The sequence below is a fragment of the Dromaius novaehollandiae genome, chromosome 8, assembly GCF_036370855.1.
Source record: "Dromaius novaehollandiae isolate bDroNov1 chromosome 8, bDroNov1.hap1, whole genome shotgun sequence".
Lineage (NCBI taxonomy): Eukaryota > Metazoa > Chordata > Aves > Casuariiformes > Dromaiidae > Dromaius > Dromaius novaehollandiae.
In genome coordinates, this window is record NC_088105.1 from 12,931,015 (window position 1) to 12,946,986 (window position 15,972).

The 15,972-nt window shown below is 39.6% G+C and overlaps 1 protein-coding gene across 5 annotated transcripts in view; it reads left to right on the top strand.

Annotated features, from left to right (window-relative positions):
- The window catches only part of DNM3 (dynamin 3), a 193,614-nt gene that overhangs the window by 157,877 nt on the left and 19,765 nt on the right, over nucleotides 1-15,972 (top strand). For all 5 annotated transcript variants that reach the window (XM_064515703.1, XM_064515702.1, XM_026123358.2 and 2 more), the window contains 3 exons: nucleotides 8,615-8,779; nucleotides 13,833-14,059; nucleotides 15,319-15,555. In XM_064515703.1, coding sequence (XP_064371773.1) covers nucleotides 8,615-8,779; nucleotides 13,833-14,059; nucleotides 15,319-15,555 — 629 coding nt within the window. The remainder of the gene's footprint in view (nucleotides 1-8,614; nucleotides 8,780-13,832; nucleotides 14,060-15,318; nucleotides 15,556-15,972) is intronic.

Genomic DNA, 15,972 nt, shown 5'->3' on the forward strand with positions numbered 1-15,972 from the left:
ACTTTGAGGAAAGCGGGCAACTCTTTTATGTTATATACATAGGCACATGAAGTCATCAGCCACATTTTAAGCATGTAATCTTGGGCAATGTGTTGTCCAGCAGTTGCCCTCAACTTGCCACTGTCCCCGCACCGAGCACTTACTTGCCCCTTGTTAACCCCATAGGATGAGACGCTTCCCCCCTCCCTAAAGGTTTCCTCCAGCCAAAGCTGACGCACGGCTGCTGGAATAAGGAAACCTTTGTTAGTCACCCTCTCTTGCGTGGGTACTGCTAAGTAAAAGTCTTCAATCCTGAACTTTTTTTGCCAACATTTCAAAGGATGGGCTTTTAAGAATTTTACTGGTAAGGAGGTAAATAACAGAGGAGAAGATGAATGGCTAGGTGTTATTTCAGTTCTCATGACTCTGAGTAATTCTCCGATCTGCATCATGGATGGTTGTTTGATTCTTCTGCTTTCTGTTTTCATCTTCTTTGGCAGAAATTGAAAGACTTCTATTTGTTTTCATTCTTCAGGGGAGTGCATAGCACAGCCACTGGCTTTAACCCTCAGATGTCTGGCCCATGCCTCCACCATTGATTATCTTCTACCACAGCAAATGATTCTGTTCCCTTTACCAATAATGTCCACTGCTGGCTCATGCTGTTTGTTGTCTTTCGGGATTTGTTTCATTTACTTGGTAACAAATGCATAATAAAATCTAGCCTGAACATCATCTAGGCTAATCATCACACTTCTAGTCTTTTTCATCAGGGCTTGAATTCCTGGATGGCACACCACTATTTGAGACTTCCCAAGATTCACTGACCTCCTTTTACCTTGGAATAATGGCAAATACTATGCCAGTAGTATCTCGCATCTTAGATTTTTTTTCTAGTCTGCCCCTATAAATATGGGGCACTTCATGTGTTGTTATGGTAAGAAAATTCTTTGACTGAAAAGTTTGCAAATTCCAAAGTAGTATTTGTTTTATAAACAAAGGTGCTGTTTTCCTTATGCCAGCTTCTTTCTGCTTTTGCTTGTCCAGCAGTCTGTTCTGAAATGCACGAAGCAGCTGTTGGCCCTGAACCAAAACCTGCAATGCAGGGAGGGTTATGTAAAAGTCCTTTGTGTGAGAGAGGTACATGGCAGCAAATGGCGAAACTGCAGTACAGATTCTCTGAGGGGAGATTCCTATTCGCAGCAATGTTTCATTTGTTACTGTTGTGAGATTTACTTGACTTTTGTATAGAACAGAAAGAAAAGTCGAAGATGTTGTCAGGTTTCTGTGGATTCTCAGAACCCCCTTTCTTGTTGCAGTATTGCCAGCTTGTAATTTCATGCTGCTTTGCACCCAGTATCACCCAATAGGTGGGAGGGCTGCAAGAGGTTGTCTAGTTCCTTCCCCTGTCTCAAGGCAGGATCTCTGTACCTAGGCCATTTCTGAGGGATATTAGACTAACTTCTTGAGGAGACTCTGCACGCCTCCCAGGTCATTTGTTTCTGTGCTTCAGTTCTTACTGTACAATATTTTCCAAATATTTGTTTGCCATCTCTTTTTTTATCCACAGACACTCATTTCTCCCCTTCCACAATTGGTTTCTTCTGAACTCATCAGCCCAATTGATCCTAGTTTTTCCTCTCAAGTAATATGTTACGGAGGCCTGGACATCCTCAGTGGTTTCCTCTGAACACTCTCCAAACGTGCCACAGATTTCTGGAAGTGTGGTGACCAGAACTGCATGCACTGTTCTTGTGCCGAATAGAGCTTCCCCCTCACTCGCTCCTACTTATATTCCCTCAGATGATGTTTTCTTTTCCATAATAGCAAGAAAGTGTTGACTAATACTCTGCTTATATTCCACTCTAGCCCCAGTTCCTTTTCTGCAGAACTGCTACGTAAGTGGCCATTCTCATGCTGTATGTGTATAACTGATTTATTCCTTTGTAAATGAAATACTTTCTATTCATAATGAATTTCATCTGGATTTTGAAACTGTTTCTCCAGATCACTGTGATCATTGTGAGTTCTGGTCCTGTCCTTTAAAATACTCACAGTCCCTTCCAGTTTCTTCTCATCTGTAAATGTAATAAGCACAGGCTATAATCTCTTATCCCAGCATTAAGGCATTAATAAGCACATTAAATAACACAAGCTGATATGGAGCCCCCTTGATAGACTCTTCCAGTTTGACAGTGAACCATTGACAGTTTTTCTATGGAAATGTGCATCCAACCAGTACTATACCTGCCACTACAGTAACTGCTGGTAGAGCACACTTCCCTTTATGAAGATGCCATGTGAGATGGTGTCAAAAAGCCTCACTGACATCGGAGATCTGTGACATCTAATGTTATTCCTTCCCTTATCCATAAGAGCTCAATCTCTATTCTAAAAAGAAATGAGATTGGTTTGACATGATTAGTTGACAACCTTGTTAGGTTTTACCTGTCTCTTTTTCTTTCTGCTACATGCGTTAAAAATAGATTGATTATTTGTTTCAGAGTCTTTCCAGGAGTTAAGCAGACTGGTTTGTAATTCCCTGCCGCTTCTTTTTAAAGACTAGAAAAAACTTCAGCTACAGTAAGTTCTGAATAAAAAATAGGAAAGGTTTATAAAATTGACCCTAGAAGACTTACAAACTCTAAGACAAAAGTAATACGAATGTGTCGGAGTGTATTATTGCTTTCAGTCTCATAATTTCAAGTCAGTTTCTTGATCGAAGAAGGCAGGGACTGAGCCTAATGTAGATTTTAAATGTCTGGAATCGCTAAAGCTATGCAAATATCTGAGGACTAGTATGGGGATTCAGCAGAGGGTTTTAGCAAATGATCTGTACCGCACAATGCCTGTAATCACAAAGAAGAATCTAAGTAGGAAATTATTTGAACTCATCCAGATAGTTAAATACTCAGATCAAATGGAGCTAGGCTACATCTTTCTTCTGCAGGGGTATGAAGTAGGGATGCAGAAGGGAAAGCCAGAATCCTAAGCTCTGTACTTAGGCAGTGCAAGGCTGCTAATGAAAGCATGGTAGCTTGCAAGGGGGCAGCCTGTGGGTGGCTCAGCGAAGGCAACGGCCAAACGGTCAGGAGATGAGGGAGGCGAAGCCCTCTTCTGTGAGGGAAGAGGATGGCTTCAAAGCTGCCCAGGAAATGTTCTTTTTCTGCTGCTTGCTTTGTTGTAAATACACAAAAGCAGTGTATTGTCATTTACTTGTTGTTCCTTCCAGTAAGAAAACCTCACTGTGTGAAGCTGTCATGTGGTTTGAGCAGTCCTCTGGCACAAAATACATTATGTACAGCTGAGAGTATATTAACTAAATTATATATATGGCATCACAATGCAATGAAAAGAGGATTTCAAGAACCAGTTGTAAAGATTTAAGAAAAGGCGGGGGATTTAAGACAACTACAATTTGCTGAGTGTTTGAATATTAAAGAAAAACCCTGCTTGGGAAGGAAGAGATAAAACTATGTTCAACAGCTGTGAATTAAAACATAAATGCAATTTTGAGGGAACAATTTATTTTCAGATTTTTATTGTTGTTATGAACTTGCATCTCTGAATGAAAGATATGAAAGTAGCTTTTAGACTATTGGTTTCTGACAGCAGTCATGGATTTATTTCGTACCCTTACATTGCTTTGCTGATGCTTTGACTTATACCCTTTAGCCAGTCATCATCTGGTCTGCTTCTTCTAGGTCATTTTTAATAGAATGCCTTTTTGATTACAGAAGATTCGTTGATACACTTCTCTAATGAAAACACTAGACAAATGCTCCTTTTTGGAACTGACATCAGGAATGTTATACAAGACATTCTTAAATATGCTGGCAGCTGCCCTGAATTTAATGAAATCATGGAAATTAGAAGTATTGCTCTCTCTGTGTGGCCAGCTCAGGACTATTTTCAGTATGTTATCCAGTTTTGCTGTAAATTTCCAAAGGAATTAGTCTTCCTGCATTTTTCTTGGGACATTCATCAACATGCTTATAATTCCCACAATCAGGAAAATTATCCTGATATTCTGAGGTACTATTCCTTTTTCAAACGGCATGTAATTACCCAAAGCTACATCCCATTGTACCACATTAAATCATTCCTCATGCACCAGAGAGTTTACAGTCTTCAGTAGACTGATATAATTTCTGTCTAATTATGTAGACATGCATGTGTAGGGTGAAATCCTATCGCTGCTGCAGCCAGCAGTAAAATTCCCACAAACTTAAGTGGTTAGAATTTCACATGCAGTTTTTAGTCTCTTTTGTGATGCGTTCATTGATCCTTACTACATATAGCTGTTTTCCTGGGATACCTTGCACCTTACTAGTACAGAAGGTACCTAAATCTGGAAAGGGTAGGGTAGTAGCAGTGGTGCATACTTCGTGTTTCACTAGCACCTTTCCATGCAAGGATCATAAAGCAACTTATGAAAGACAGTTAAGACACGCTGCAGAGTGTAAGGAACATACATTATTTTCATTCTTCTAAAATGTGGAGAATATAGAAGGGAAGGAATGTCCCCTTATCTCTGTGGCATGGTACATGTGCATACAAATGAAAGCACCATCCTGGCTCCCACATTACGTTCTCTTCTCTGTTTTTTATTTTATTTTATTTTATTTATTTATTTAACCTATTGCTTGTCTGTAGCTGTGGTGTATTTCCATCAGACACTCTAAGCTTGAGTTTTCCAAGATGAATCTGATTTTCTTTCCCTGGTTTTAGCTCTCTAGATTCTTCCACCGTTTCTCTTTGTCGGAGGCTTGCAAATGTTCCCAAAGTAGTTGTAATTGTGTTGATTTGAAGTAATAATATTCTGCTCCTGAGAACAACTGAAAGTATTAAGTAAGCTTGAACTGAACATGGATAGGTAGCATCTAACTCCAGGAAAGCTTAGCCCAGATTCATACGTTGTCACTTACCACCTGCTAGCAGAACTAGCCAGTTCTGGTAGAGGAAGAGGAGCACTGAAAGGAGACTTGTGGCTGCCTTGTCTGCCAGGAGAGGAAGAGCAGAAAGCTCTTTCTGGCCTCTTCATTCTCCTTTTCTGTTCACCTCGCTAAGGTGGTATCTCTTGGCCTTCTTTCAGTTCCCGGCAGCACGGCGTGGCAGGTACGTGAAGCACTGCCTCTGGTCAGAGAAGGCACAGAGGTTGTTTGGAGACAGTGGCGGTTGTTGTAGGGCTGCCCAGTTGCCGAACCGTTGGAACAGTTTATACGGACCAAGAGAATATGCCAGTAAAGCCCTGCTATGCTGCTTATTATGCTAGTGAATTTTCAGTCTGTATGTGGGCACTTGTTTCTCAGAAAGGTAGGATGATATTTTCCAAGGAAGATTCTGAGGAGCAGCTGTTTGTGTAGCAATTTTGTTTATAAAAAACTGTTGGTGATCAGATACCATCATTATCATTGTTTCAGTGATACCATTGCTGACTGCCTTGCTCCCTTAACTAAACTCGAAAAAATGCTTGGTAAGCTGAAAACACAGGGCTTACTGCTTGGTCATCAATAAGATAATATCTTGAAATATTCATTCTTGTCTTTAAATGTATTTTATCAGTGGTCAGACAGATGTGAGGATTTTTTAAATATTCTTGTTTGGGTTTACGCATTGCAAAGGACGTGCAAATGCATTTCTGCAATGTATGGCGGGCAGGCATTTGGGCTGAGGGGTGTCTTGTACTAAAACAAAAGTCACCATGACGCTCAATGAGAAAATCAGCCATTTTAAAAGACTGGAATGTAGATGGAATAAGGTGTCTACATCACTTCTATCTTGTTGTCATACACAGTGTTACCAGAAAGCCTTATCCTTAAACATTGCTGTTGGCACAAAGTGGAGACCATTTAGAGAAGAAAGCCTGGTAACTTTTATAGGTATACTATAGCACCGTAGAGATAAATCTGTTAGAAGCAGAGATTTCTGTTGCTCAGGGTGTTATGCAAACACTAACATGAAGATGATTCCTGGTATGAAAAGCCTTCAGTTGAGACAGCTAATGCTTAAGAATACTATGGCCAGAAGCTTTTATAATAAATCACTGTAAACTCAAATGTAGAGAAAATAAATCAACAGTACAAAGTCAGATCTATTACAGTTTCAAACAGGAGACTGACTCCTGAAGTATTATCCACTTTCTGTAAATATCACCTATGAGCCTGTATGTAAAAGGTTAAATGTTTGCAGACTATTACCCATTGCTGTAAAGATCAGAGACAAATTACTATTTTTACTTTACGTTCCCTTGATGAGGATAATGATAAACATCTGTCACTCTGCTGCTTAGCCAGCTAAGAATCTTATTGCAATCTGTTATTTAAATAGAAAAAAAATTAAAAGAAAAAATGCACGGACAAACTATACTGTATATAGACAGCAAAGAGGAAAAGAAAGAGAATACAAGACAGGTCCAGGGGAGCTGGGAAGGGGCATTATCTGTCTGCAGTTGCTTGGCATCTGTGCATATATGATAGATGCATGATTTTCCATTTATTTTTGGTATTTCAAAGGGAAAATTACAGTTAGTTTCTCTTCAGACATGGAGGGAAGGGAAAATACTGCATGCTGTGACTCTTCCGCATATGCAGTACACTAACAAAATGATTAAAGTTTGCATGTTAGTGTGTCTATTAGTGTTACAGAACTGAAAGCAAGATTTGCATCAAGAGCTCTTTTGGTGTCCTTCACTGTCCCAAGATTTTTAGGAAGTGCTGCTAATTGTTTTTAATGTCCTTAGATTAGCTGTTTGTCCAGTAATTTGGCTATAATTAAAAACTGTCTGAACTTTTGAAGTTGTTATAACCTATTCTTTTACAAGCATTTAGAGGGTTTTTTTTTAACGGTATATTAGACCTCCTTTCTTAATAAAACTACAACTTAACAAATCACAACTGTGGCCATTTAATCTGGACTGGACAGATCCAGCCACAGTTTATAAAGAGTAAATATGAAGTGGTCTACCTGCCAGTGCTGCATGAGCAGAGTAGGTCAGATTAGGAATCTCTTTTGGTGGCTTAGTAAGGATGGTTTTTCATACAAGAAGCCTCTTTCTTGGTGACATGTTTTCATATCTAGCTCTACTGTTTTTTCACTTACCAAATCCATTCCATATTAATGAGGTTCACTCCATCGTGAGACTTATTACTACTTAGGAATTGATATAGATTATATTTTCTGGAGAAGGGGAATAGTATGGCATAGCTGCTTGAGACCAAGGTCTCCAAGGTGACTGTCATTTTTGGCATGTCAGTTGTGTTGACATGCTGCAGTACAGTATTTGTGTGATTCAGATGTGGGTTGTCCACATGCTAAAAATCAAGGTCTTTTAAAGCATCTCAGTTTGGGCATTGCAAATTGAAGGCACTCAGGATTTAGAAATATCAGCCAATTTAGAAGTCTTCACTTGATACCTACTCATCCTGCAGCCAGTGTTTAAAAAGTATAGATTTTTATATGAATTTGATATCCTAGAGAAGAGCTGTAACAGAATACCTGCATAGAGCCACCTACTTCAACTGCTCAGGGAAACTGTAAAGCAGTAGGGTTTTGCAAATTTTAGCTAAATGCCATAATCGAAATGGAGTTGTGCTAATAGTGATAAATCTAGCTGGTATATAGCTAGTTCTTGTTAATAGGTTATTTATCTTTTGCAGGTAATTTCTGTTTCCTCATGTTATGTTTTTAGCTACCAACAGAACAGGTTTAGATTTTGTGCTAGTATGGCTTAATTTGTTTTGGGGAGAAATATTGTAGGTTGGAGTTCGGGGAACTTTCCAGGTTGGAATTCCATTCTTTTGGCGTCTTTGAGCCTGAGAAAGCAGTTTGTTTTTTGCCAAAAGGATTTTTTTTCTTTTGTTAAGTTTTCTTATTTTTAAAAACAACTCTGGAATGAAGTAAAGTACATACCTTTTAGCTTCCAGTTAAAGTGTGTGGTATTTTCTGTAATTAGGTCAGCTGTTTACATACAAATAAGATATTTCTGTCCAATGAAAGAGAGATCTCTAATATGTAAACCAGCCTGTGTTATGCTGAGCCTTGAGCACTGGAACCAAAGATGCTTTTACTGTTATCCGTCATAAATCCTTTGTTTATAGAGGTGCTATTCACATCTAACAAGTTTGGGGCTGAACTGCTGAATTTGTCACAACTGAATCAGCCTTAAGTAACAAGGATGGTTTTTTACTCATAGGAGGGTCAAATTCAAAATCCAGATTTACAGTGCTGCTCAGTGCTTGCATCAGTTGGACTGGCTGAATTTCAGTGGTAAAAGATTTGACAAGAAGTAATGCACCAAGTGATCTGAAATAATTTCTTGGGCTTTTGTTTACCTTCATGTGCCTGTGTCCCAAAACTTTCTTTGATATAAAATTCCAAGTTTGTGCAGAAATATATAAGGTACTTTCTGAAAGTACTCGCACACTCTTATATTACATTAACCTCTAAAAGGCCAGATTTCATGATGCTAAACACAAATGTTAAACAAGCCGGTACTTCATATCTTAACCTCCAGTCATTCTCTGCATGAATTATGTTGCTGGATTACTACAACATAAATCCAGATTTATTCCCAATATGTTTCCAGTTTTCAGCATTCTGAAAGACCTGACTTTTCCTTTTTGCTTCTCTGTAGACTGAAAATGATGAGAATGGCCAAGCAGACAATTTTTCAATGGACCCCCAGTTGGAGAGACAGGTGGAGACAATTCGCAATCTCGTGGACTCCTACATGTCTATTATCAACAAGTGTATCCGAGATTTAATACCGAAAACAATCATGCACCTTATGATCAATAACGTAAGTAACGAGCTTCGAAATTATTTTTACATGTCTGTCAAATCTCTGACTTTCATAGAAACACACCTCTTGAATGTTGCAGTGACAACAGCATGTAGCAAAGAGGGGAACAGGCTCCTAAAATTTCACACTTTAAAACAAAATATTCCAGTCTTCTGTAATAGTACTAACAACATTCTGCAGCTTTCTAAAAGGCTGGTGCAGTGCTTTGTGTCCTTACTCCAGAATGCCGCAGTGCTTTCAATGTAAGGTTAAATTGTCTTACATCTTAATCAGTATGTAAATTGTTATTTAAAGGTAGGATCCTTTTCTTCTGTCTGCTTTTGATGTCGTAGGGCAAGTTGGGGTTGGGAGCTCCATCTAGGCAGTTTGTGTGAGCAGCAGAGCAGAGTTTTGCTTCCTTCATTTTCAGTCTGCAGCCCTTTGTGTTGGGTTCTTAAGGCAGTTGTTATTTTGTTTGGATTTCTTTATATTTGTAGATTATCATTTTTTATGGAATAAATCGAGAAGCCTTGGGCACTATTGTTTAGATAAGCAGGTGTAGTTGTTTGATTTATTGTGTGTGTCTTTCTTTGATCTGAAGGCTATTTGATTAAGGGAATAGCTTTGCAATACCGTTGTTTTTCCATTGCACTAGGATCTCAACCTTCACTTCCTGGCAGAATTCTGAATAGACCTTGTTGAACTAAGTTTGCTGTTACTGCCATATAAACTAATAATGAAAAGCACAACTTCTGCTGGTTATGGATAACACCTTTTCTGTAGTCTGTTAAGTCATCAAACAAATCAGTTGTTATGAATACAATACACTATAAAGCAAATCTGGTTAGAAACTGGCATTTACTTTTGACTCAGAGCCACCTTTAGCTTTGGTCTGATGGATCTCATTTAACCCTCTGGAATTTGTGTTATACTTAAGAGTTTTAGGTGGTTGGATAGGAAATTTCAATAGGCTTTCCTCGTATATACAATACGAGCAAAATTTTCACACAAGGGCAAGACATATTCCATTAACCCCTTTAGGTTTAAGGAAGTCAGACTCCAGATTATGCTCTAGTCATGGGTGAGTTTTTGCAAAAGAGCATGGGAACAATGGAAATACCTTTTTTACCTTGAAATCAGCAGTGATTTTTAATGCATACGGTGGACATGTTCCCTCTGCTCTTTCCAGATCACAGCTGGCAACTTGCTTCTTAGACTTAGCACAACTTCATTGCCTTTTGGATGGGCTGTTTTTCAGCTCACATTTTGTAAAACACAGAGTTTGGCGAGCAGTTCCTTTTGAAAGTTTACATTAAATTTTCTGCCACTCACCTCCTCATATGGAATAGTTTAAGGGTCTCCGAAGTGCGTGCTTTACTCAGAAGTAGGATACTGTAATGTTTTGTACTTTCAATCTCATCAGCTGTTCCATTAGTAAAGTCTGCCACTGTAGGTGACAGTGGCACACAGTAACAGCATACTTTTAACATGATCTTCCTTTCAAGTGATCTCATAATGTGTAGCCTGTGTTCGGACTTGCTAGTGTTAACTAAGACCTATAGTGCAACCCTAGAATTTAAATTTGTGCCAAAGAATCAAAGCCTTTTAAAAGACTGTGAAGAATGAGACTAAAACATTAATGTGCTTGTTACCGTGCAGCACAGGCAGTATAATAGCATGTTAAAAAACAGTAGCTAAGATAAGAATTTAAAAAATCAACACCATTTAAAAGAGAAATAAAGGCTTCAGTTAAGGCTGCTGAGCCAAGCCACAAGGTTCTGCAAAGACCTGGAAAGCAGTGGAGCTGTGAGGGAAGGTGGGTCCTGTTAAACAGTGCATGTGTTGGAGTCTTCAAAAGTCCAACCCATCCACCAGGAGTTAAATGAAAGTAACCCCTGCCTTTAATGATCATATTCTGTACTTTCTGTTGCCCCATCACATTGCCTCCAAAACTCTAGAAACAAATTAATTGATCCCAAGGAGTTCATTTCCATGGCAATTGTAACCTCCCAAGTACTCCTAGAACTTCCTTTCCACTTTGTGGGCCTGTAAACGAGGACTTGCAATTCGGGGGAAGTATCAGATTCAAACGTAGTGTACAGAAAATAATTAGATGCTGTCTCTAAAGCATGTTTTGAGGCCTAAGCCTAGATCGTTGTATTCCAAATGTATCCCTTGTTCTTCCCTTAGGGTGGATCTTGATTACCTTAAAGTAAATATATTTACCACAAAGAACTGCATTGAGTTACCATTAGAAATTCAAACATGCACAAACAAAACACACATTTCAGAATTTGTATTTCATGGTGCCTAGATGTCACAGATTATAAAAGAGTGGTGGTCTTGCAACAGACAATGTATACTCCATAAGCAGTGTTGATATTAATTTCATCCGAGTAGGAAAACTCCAAAGTAAATGTTAATAGCAAATGTAAGATCAAGGAATGAATTGTCCTTGCATTTGAGCCATTGGTGTCTGTAGTAGTCAGTCCCACTAGATCAACTGGGCCGATGGCTGAAGTTTCCTTGCAAGGAGTGACAGGGCAGTCTTTGTGGTATTAGCTCATAGGATGCTTGCTGTGGTTCAGCTTTGACTGCAGGTCTGATGTCCATGAATGAACACATTTTAAACCATTCCTGTGATTTTGTTTCTGTTTGCTAGAAAAGAGCAAAGGCATGAATAAGTGTCACTTTCCTTTTCTTTTCCAAGCTGGAGAAAGTGGTTATTGTGGAAGATCTACTGCTATCTAGTAAAGTGCATCTGACTGTAGAAGGAAGGAGGTTGACTGAAGGACTGTCCTTAATGTAGCAGTCATCTTCTTCCAGAAGAGTTTAGGAAGTTACTTGAGTCTTGCGCTAGTGGCAGACAGGGATCTCATGATAATTGTCACAGGCTGATTTTTTTCAAACAGATATTTGTGGTTTAACAATGCCTTTACAATCAGCTCTGGCCTTAATTTAATTTTAGGATGACTACTTCTTTTTTTGAAGTGATGCCATTAAAATGCTCACTTCATCAAGTAGAATGTGATGCTGTTTAACTATGATATCTGTTTTTAATGTGGAGTTTTTGGCAATCGTAAGGAAAGTAGTGTATTCTGGCTCTTGATCAGTACCATCTACTGGAAAACAGCATGAGACTCATGGAAAATTTTTGCAGGCTTTGCTAAGAATTTGTATATCTCCTGTCATACGTGAATGGGAAATGACAGCAGAGTATAGTCAGTATGGTTTTGTTTCCCTTTAAGGTCCTTCCTGGCCTTCTTTTCATTGCTAGGTGACAGTGAAGGGTCCCATGCCCATGCAGTTTGCCTGTTCCTACTGACCTTGTCTGAACACAAACGTTGTCTAACTGTCAGGTTTTAAATCAGTTTAGTCAAATAGTGCAACCCCCCCTTGTAAATGCAGCTCAGGTTTATGTAATCAGAATCTTGGGAATGTATTATCGTTAGTATCTCCAGCTCAAATAAGCTTTATAGAGCAAAAAGCCAGATGAGAAATAGATCAGAAAAACAACAAAAGTCTCAAATGTGAGGATTTAGTAGGTCAGCAATTGGTCTGTTTACCACAGTCTTATTTAATCAGAGTACCTCTAGCTTTTTATCTCTCTTAATGTGGCCCAGGTTTCTATAACCAGGGCAGGCATAACAGGAAGTCAATATACTAAATTAGATTACTTTGGGACTTCTCCCTTCAGTTTGAATGTGTGTGGATGGGATATTTAGAATCTCACAAAGTTGGCAGAGATGAAAGACATGATCTACAGTAGGGTAACTGTTGCTAAGAAAATAATTGGCAGAGATGTTATAAAGTCTGAAAATTCCCATTCCCAAGGGAACTTAGTATCTGATGGCATTGGTAATGGCTGTCATTTACCTCCAGTCAGCAACTCAGAACTGGGCCAAAACACCAACACCTGGGAGTCACTGGGAAGGCTGCTTGAAATGATTTATAATCTTAAGTGTCACCTTGGAGGCATAGATCAGTGTTGATGCCAACCATGTCCAGTGTTTCAAAGACAGGCAAAAAAAGGCTACAGTGCATCATGGAGCAGCTGCACAAAAACATTTTATTTTGAAACATGAAGAGTAGTCTCAGAATGTGGTTTCATAATTGCATTAAGCCCATCTACATGCAGGCAGCTGCTAAAATGTCCAGTCTGTCCTTTTTCATCTGTTCTGCCCAGCTGCATGTACCAGCTTTTCCTTGGGCCACAGCTAGCCCTCAGGCTGTTGCGCAGTCAGCTGGATCTGAGCTCAGCAATTTTTAGCGTTTCTCTTCTGTAGAGAGTTTTCAGCTGGATCAGTCCCTGATCTCACCTAACGCGAAGCTGCATGGCCACTGGAATTGCCATAAGCGAGGCAGTAGGAAGATGTAGACAGAGTAAGAGGAACCTGTACGTAAATGGGCTGAAGCTGACGCTGAAACCATAGGGAGATCCTACACAGGTGTACACAGAGAAGTATTTCATTTTTGTCCTGTTGACTTCAAAACATTTTAGAAAGTTTGATAAGCAAAACATGCAAATTCACCAACACCCCCCTCCTACTTATATATTCTAATCTCAGCATTTCCATGATCAAATGTTTGCCAGTTGACTTAACAAGGAGCAGTGTAATTCTGGGAGCTCCATTTTTTCCCCTTCATGCCAAGTATTTCGAGATTAGGAGAAAGCAGCTGTCACTAATGGTAACCCTGTGAGTTTTCTGTACAGGGCTATGGGGAACTGAACTGACAGCCACTGATTCAACCCCTTTTTATTAGAGGGGAGAAAACTCATTCAATTAATACTGCCTTCTCTTTCAAGTTCATGTCATTTAACAAGCAACTTTCTTTTCCACCATGCTCTACCTGGCACTCATTATGAACGCAGTAATTCCTCGTGAGTTCTGGTTTCCTTGTGTATCTTCTATTCTATACTTTCTTTTATATGATAGTATTCCTGGAGTAACAGATTAAGTTTAGTTGTGCTTTGTCTCCTGGTACAGTGGTTCTCCCACTGTATTTGTTCAGTACTGTATTTTCAATGGCTAGTCTAATAATAAGAGGGGAATTTTGTCTCATGAAATAGGTAAAAGAATTTATCAACGCAGAGCTCCTCGCTCACTTATATTCTTCTGAGGACCAGAACACCCTAATGGAGGAGTCAGCTGAACAGGCGCAGAGGCGAGATGAAATGCTACGCATGTACCAAGCTCTTAAGGAAGCTCTGGCAATCATTGGCGATATTAGCACTAGCACGGTGTCAACCCCTGCGCCCCCTCCTGTAGATGATTCTTGGCTTCAGCAAGCCCGCAGGTAAGGATCTTCATATGCGTTTTGCAATAAAAATTAGGACAGGCAGAGATTGTCAGCATCAGCATTTCCCTCCCTACCTCTCTTTTTGGGCAGGTAGTCCTCTAGGTCTTTAATGACATTCATGAGGGAAATCAGAAAATCTTGCTGTTATCTAGATGATGTTTTGAATTGCTTTGAGTTCTTGAGAGATGAAGAACACGCAGATAAGATTCTTTTCTTGCATACTGACAACAATCTCAGAAGCAAGCTGCACTTCCAATACCAGTGTGTTCTTTCCAGTCAAGCCACCAGCCTTCTTTCCTAATACCATGTGTTATGTTCAAGAATGTCTTTGAGGAAGACTCAGATAGACTGCTTCTAGTTCTGGTTTCAATGAGCAGTGACCTTGCTAGAAGGTGAAGAGCTTTGTGTTCTACCATACTATGCTAGCAGGAAGCCAGATCCAGAAATCCAGATGACAAGCCCCAGAGCAGACGAGGACCAGCATGCATTCTGCATGGTCCAATTTACATGCTAATTTTTTAAAACCATTCTCCCACATACACATGTTCTATGGATATGTATGTAAATGCCTGTCTTTGAGAGGACCATCCAGCGGACTTACAGCTTAGCTGATATTTCAGGTAGCTGCCGCTTCTGTCACCAAATACTGTTTTGTTTTCTTTAGGGGTATGACTCTTTCCCTTTCCTTACTCTAGTAATCTCACCTACATCTGCTAATTAACCCCAGCTGTGTACCCACAAGGCCACTACATGCAATCCATTATAAGACTTCAGTGCTTCAGGCTCTGCGTCCTAGAAAATCCACTTAAAAAAACATTATTAGAATTCTAATAATAAAATCCATTTTATTTACCTCATTTATGTTTATTTCTGACCATCTTAATGCATACTATCTGTGGGAAAGGTAAGTGTGTGTGTGATACCTTTTCTTCAGCTGCAGGGGGAATAGTACTTGGTGGGGAGGGAAGTAGATAGTCTTGTGAATATCCAAAGTATTGCTAAATAGCCCTTTTGATTGGGATTCAAACCTGGGAATTATCATCCAGAAGAAAAAAGAAATCAAGAAAAAAAGAACGTTATCAATTTAAATATATGTGATGCTCATTCAGAACCTAAGTTATACTTCTCAGATTCAAGAAACTATGCAAGCAATGGAAAGTGTAGTCACAGATGTAAGAAAGTTTTTTCATTTCTGTAAAACAAACAAACAAAACCCCGAAACTTACTGAGCTTCTTAATCTCTGATGTTTCACTAGATCACCTCCTCCAAGTCCCTCAACTCAGAGGAGGCCTACGTTAAATAATCCCCCAACCAGACCTTTATCTGGCCGAGGACCTGCTCCTGCGATCCCATCTCCAGGCCCTCACGTGGGGGCTCCCCCAGTCCCGTTCCGCCCAGGACCATTGCCTCCATTTCCGAGTGGTGGTGAAGCTCTTGGAGGACCTCCTCAGGTTCCTTCTCGGCCAACTCGGGCTCCTCCCAGCGTCCCCAGGTAAGACCAAACCTCCTGGTGCTGGGCATGGTTCTCTTCCTCTAGCATAACAGACTGATTCTGCACTCTGTACAAAAGTCAAGTATCATTATTGAAAAAGTATTATAACAAAGCAAAATTGAGCATTCCCTGCAGCAAGTCACAGGCATTTTGAAGAACCTATTTTTAGCACAAATATCACTTTTTGAAAACATAGAAACCTTTTTCATTTAAAAAAGAAAATATATTTTCCAGACAGTTGATTCAAAGAAAGCAGATTCTCTTGTGTTAAGAGCAACTGTTGTGTTGCATTCACATGAGGGGTTCGTAAAGACAAAAGTCATTTGTTCCTCCACTAGAACAGTGGCACTGGGTACAATAACTTGCTTTAGTCATTCTGAGTTCTCACCAGAGAGAGTAATGGGTCTTCTGGGGGAG